At 34.8% G+C, this 5663-nt stretch overlaps 1 protein-coding gene across 1 annotated transcript; it reads left to right on the forward strand.

Moving 5' to 3' along the window:
* The first annotated feature begins 1463 nt into the window (after positions 1-1463).
* Positions 1464-2108, forward strand: LOC131036447 (F-box/kelch-repeat protein At1g15670-like). The gene has a single exon (XM_057968335.2). The coding sequence runs from the start codon at positions 1464-1466 to the stop codon at positions 2106-2108; it is 645 nt and encodes a 214-aa protein (XP_057824318.2).
* The last annotated feature ends 3555 nt before the right edge of the window (positions 2109-5663 follow it).

Raw genomic sequence — 5663 nt, forward strand, 5'->3', positions numbered from 1 at the left:
ATTGCGTGGGATCAGACCCATGGTCGACCACGTAGGAGTGCCACCGTGGGGACATAAGAGTGACAGCTTCGCCACGCCCAGGCTCATGGGTAGTACCAAACACATGACTGGCTGGCCAGATAGACCGACATGCAAAAGCAAGCAAAAAACCAGAAACCTTAACTTCCTGAAGGCAAAGAATATCAATGCCAGTCAACTTTTTCAAAGTATCTCTAACAATATACCTTCTGGAGAGGTCGGTAAGACCTCGAACATTCCATGAGAGGTAATTCATGGATGAAGTGCGTCCATATCATCGGACTGCGCCTCCTCTCCATCTAGGGAAGAGAAACGGTTTTGCAAGAATTTCGGCGGAACTGAGCCAATCTGGATAGAAGGAGAAGAAATTCTTCGCTTCTCCTGAACATATTCCCCTTCCTCCCTAGGCGGAGAGGGGCTACTAGAACGTCTTGCTCCTGAAACAGGAGCAGAGCCGAGCGGCTGGGCCATCATAATGGCAGTGGGTTGAGGCGTGGACTCAGGCCGAGGCTGAAGAGGCATGCTGTTAACATTGCCCGGAGCCGCCGTCCCCTTCCGAGAAGGGTTTGAAACAATCTTGTCATTGGAAGTCGATGCCGAGCCAGAAGATTTATTCCTTTTGATAAATTATATATTGAAAGTTAGTCTTCAAATATTATGACACATATTATCATAAATTAGATTTCTATGTTATTATGTTTTTAAATTTTATAAATAACCTATCTAAAATTTGTTGTTTAATAAGATATAATCTTCCTTAAATTTTAATGTTTTTAATATAGATATACTTAAATAAACATTAAAAAAATTGAATATAAAGAAATAAATCTCAAACATTTTTCATATATCTAATATACAAATTCTAAGTTATAACGTAATTGTAAAAACAAAATAAGATATATATATCAATCCCTAATTTTTTGTACACCTTGAGTTGCCCATTACTGATAATAAAAAATGGAAAAAAAAAAACAATCCTAATTTTCTAAACATTCACTAATTATTCCCCTAATCTTGAGCAATATATTCTACTTTAGAAATCTCAAACTAAATATTACATTTTATTTATTTAAATGACAACACTTTTTGTCCTTTTCTTTATTGTAAATTGTTCTTCCCAAATCTCAAAATTAATAAATAAATTTATTTATTTAATTGGCATAAATTAAAATATGCAACTATTGTCCTTTTCTTTATTCTAAGTAATTTGGCTTATTTAAAAAATTAATCTACACAAATACTTTTATAATTAATTTAGTCTCTATTATGAGTGCATCCCAAAGGGTGTGGCCTTTGAATCTGGAAAAGTGTTTACAAGTATAAAGCAATCCTACAGTTTACATCCTTCGACACACATCTCTTCTGATTCTCCCAATTTCTGCACACTTTGGACTTGGTGTGAAAGAGTAGAGCTTCATATCTCGTTTAAAAAGAAAGACTCGATAATGGATTTTCTAGAGGAGCTCCCTGAACAAATATTTAGAGACATCTTATTAAGAGTGCCATACAAATCTCAACAACAGATTAAACAGTTATTGGAACCTGCTAAAGAAACGATGGAATGTGTCCAATTTTATCAAGATAGAATTAAGTTTGGGCTGGCAGAGAAATATATTTGTTTCCTCGAGCATGGTGCGATATCTATATACGATCCAGTCCATCAATCCTGTATAATGCGCCCTCACATTCCTACAGGTTTTCATACCTTATCAGATTCGCACATTCTGTGTGTTAAAAATAAGCTTATTTTGGTGGGCTTGACTTCTGAGAGCAAATATAGTATGGAGACTTTGATATATGATGTATTATCTGGTACATGGAAGCAGGCTGCTCAAATTCCAATTGGCAAAAGGAGGTTTGCATGTTGTGCCACACCTGAGGGATCGATTTACATTGCAGGAGGATATGCCAAATGTGATAATGCTGGGGAACCCCGTGAAGCAGCAGTTTATAAAGTAGATGAAGACAAGTGGGAGCTTCTTCCTCAGATGCTAGAAGAAGTTGGCTTCTGTAGGGGTTTTTTTTTTGAAGGAATGTTTTATGTCATTGGTAGTGTATGTCAAAGATTTGATCCTTGCACAGGAGTATAGTCAATAGTAAATATGGGTCGGCAAAGTTTATGGTCCATCTACAATCTATTTGAACGACTGCTTGCATTCAGCATGAATAGAATAATGCAATATGATTGGGAAGGAAATGTGTGGAGAGATTTTGATCCCCTCCCTAGAGTGTTGCTGGGTCAAGTTTATGCCACAGTGTGGCGGGATCAAATTTTCTTGTGTGGAAATGACGCGGCTTCCATCGATCACCCAACCATTTTTTATATGTATAAACCTGGAGCGCCTCTTTTTGAGAGGTGGATTGCTCTCGACAAACTGAAGTTAGTGGGCAGGAATGTCGTATATGTTGCCACGATAGAAATTTAATCTATCGGTGCCTGTCTTAATGGTTCAACATAGACTTAACCTTTAACTGTTCAAAGTAGAATTCAGATATCTATTCCTTCCATTCCTTCCAATATTACAATTAGTGATGTAATTTATTTTTTATAATGTATAGTTTTTTAATTTATCAAAATTGTCATAAATATATATATATATATATATATATATATATATATATATATATATATATATATATATATATATATATATATATATAAAACTGATTATGTTGTTAAGAAAAACCAATCTAACTGAAATTTCATCATAATTATTAAATATTGAAAATATAAAGAAAAGAATAAAGAAAAGAATACATTAATATTCAGAAATACAAGACCCTTTGTGACAATTTATGAATGCATTTATTAATGAATATAAAATTGTAAGATTTAATTGGATAATCCACTTCAAGTTGGGATCTCTGAATTATAAGAATCCTAATACATGAATTATTAGGCAAACTAAGAGGAGTATTATTATTATTAGGCAAACTAAGAGGAGTACTATAATAGAATATAACTATCATTTAATTCGAAGCTTTTGTAGAGTTAAAGAGAGATAAATTGCACTACATCTCTATTTATTAATCTGTGATGCGGCTAATCTCTATAAACTATGCATTTTATTGTGATTTAATTGAAACCCAAAAATGATAGGAACAAAATTGTTTCTATCCTTAGTAAAAATTGTTTCAGATATCAACTTTTCAGTGAGATCATCTTAAGTAGATCTGTGAGTACTACTACGGTCAATAAAAGTTTTGGGTACTATTTTATACAAATATATTCTCTACTTTAGTTTAAACATGATTTAAATTTGTCAAAACTGTAAGTGTACCGAGACATCAAATCTTAGAAGAATGGAGAAATGATTGCAGGCTGTCATAGACCGAATGCCCAGCAAGGTAATTAAATTGTTGGAAGGGTCAGTATCCATTTTCCACTAATTAATGAGTTTGTCATTCAGATTGCTATTACAACTCTTAATTTCTATTAATATTATCTCTATTTTTATTTGTTCTATCTTTAGTATGAGAAACAAGAAGCATATTGAGAGATCCATCTCTCTTTGGCCTCTTATTTTTCTTCCCTTTCAGCATTGCAACTTCCTTTAGACCCTTCATTGTGGCTTCATACAAGTCCTGCTCCATCTCAAGAATACAAGAGATTTTTGTGTCTACATTTCTTATGTTTGTTGGTGTTGGTGTAATTATTTATTCATGTTGCATATAATTACATTTTATTTAAGTTTACTTAGGTACATGAATAACATTGTAGTTTGTATATGAGAACTTAGCAAGATGTGCATACATTGGGAGTGTGTAAGAAAAATTTCACCTTTTATGGTGTGATTTTGTTATTACTTTATCATATCCACATATTGTGGGATGATAATTCCACCTTCAGTTGGTGATCCATCTCATGTGGAATATTTTGAGCCACATGCAATCATTGTGTGCTCTCTTATCGCTTAGCCTTCCCTTTATAAGATGGCTCATTATACATTGTATGTAATTAATGATGATCCAATTGATCTCTTTTGCATCTTGATAGGAATACAATTTATTCTTGTCATATTTTATCTCTCTTGTCATTGTGCTATCTTTTGGTCTCTTTGATATTGGTTGTCTCAAGCATAATCTCACATGGTATCAAAGCGGTTGGAGCAAGTTTGCATAGCCTTCCGAGAGACTTTATTGCATCTTTGAAGGAGGTCTCGAGGCATATCTCAGGAGCATCATCTTATAGAGGCATCCTAGACAATATCCAACCTCACCAATGAGTCCAAGTGGTCCTTTCCATAAATTTTGAGTATAAATCGGCCCATTTTGCTAATAGTCAATTTCGGGGCTTAGAGAAAAAATTTTAGCCTATAGGATGGTATAGTACATTTTAAATATTTTTTTTTTTTTTTTTTCTATGACTTCTTTTTTAATTTTCTTATATAAAAAAAAATCATAAGTTTTTTATATATCACTCCATATGTACAATTTAAAAATTAAAAATAAAAAAAATCATATTTTTAAAGGGGGGTTGTTAACCCCCACCCCTTTCATACCGCTGCTTGTATTAATCCCTATAGATTTTTAAAGGGCCCATGAACCTGTACTATCTCTATTGCCTTAGATTCTAGTGTCGGGACCCTTGCTCGGGTAGCACAACTAGCCGACTAGAGTCCAACTTTATCAGTGTTGCCTTGTGATGGGATTAACCTAACCTGCTCAACACTTCTTAAGTTGATCTTGCTCAATTCCACCAACTCACCAAGCCTAGTTACTTTCTAGGCCTCCAAGTCCCTCTCACTCTCTTCTAGGGCTTGATTCTTGTCTCTACTAGGGTTATTTCCACAAGTGTTTTGGTTAGGAACCCTATCAATTCACTATGCTTCTCTAGTGCTCAATTTTGGCCTCTTGGCCTCAACTTGTCATATTGACCCCCAATTGACATGAGATGTTGCAAAGGTGTAATAAGGTCTTTTAACATGTTTTTGGTGTATGTGAAGTCCTTTGGTAGTTTGAAATCTTAAGATTTGCTACCCATTTTACAATCTTGCCCGGAAAAGGGCTACAAGGAATTAAGCCTAATTAGGCCTCATAGACCAATTTTATAGGGCTTTGATGAAAATGACTCAAAGAACCCCCAAACAAGTTTTTCTTTCCTTCAATGATACACCCATGCCCAATAGATTTTTGTGGTTTTAGGCTCTAGTCTGATCTTACAAGGTATGAACCCCAAAATGAGGGTTTGTAGGGTTTGAAAAGGCTTAAAACAGTAGTGAGTAGGCAATTTGGGGTTTTACTATGAAATGGATTCTTCAAGCCTCCTCCTTGCTCATACAAGTCTGTCCCAACCCCATGAACTCCTCCAAATTCAGTAATGGTGCTTTTGCTTCCACTTCTGCACTATACAACTCTTTTTCACCTCTTCTTCTCTAACTAGGTTGCTCTTGGACTTGCCTAGAAAGAGGTGTCAGTCTTGATCAAACACTTATCCAGCACTCAAACCTATATATTTACACTATACAGAAGGTTGCCAACCATACCCCAACTAGTTGTGATGGCAGCATGTGTGGGATGCATGGGGCAACCATATTTACAAAGAAGAGACTATTTACAAGCCAAAACTGGCTATTTGTCAATCAATTCACTTCAACAGTAGTAAAAGATAATTAAAATGCTTGAAAATGAAAATCCTTCTCTGC

This window comes from Cryptomeria japonica, chromosome 7, assembly GCF_030272615.1.
Source record: "Cryptomeria japonica chromosome 7, Sugi_1.0, whole genome shotgun sequence".
In the NCBI taxonomy this organism is placed as follows: domain Eukaryota; kingdom Viridiplantae; phylum Streptophyta; class Pinopsida; order Cupressales; family Cupressaceae; genus Cryptomeria; species Cryptomeria japonica.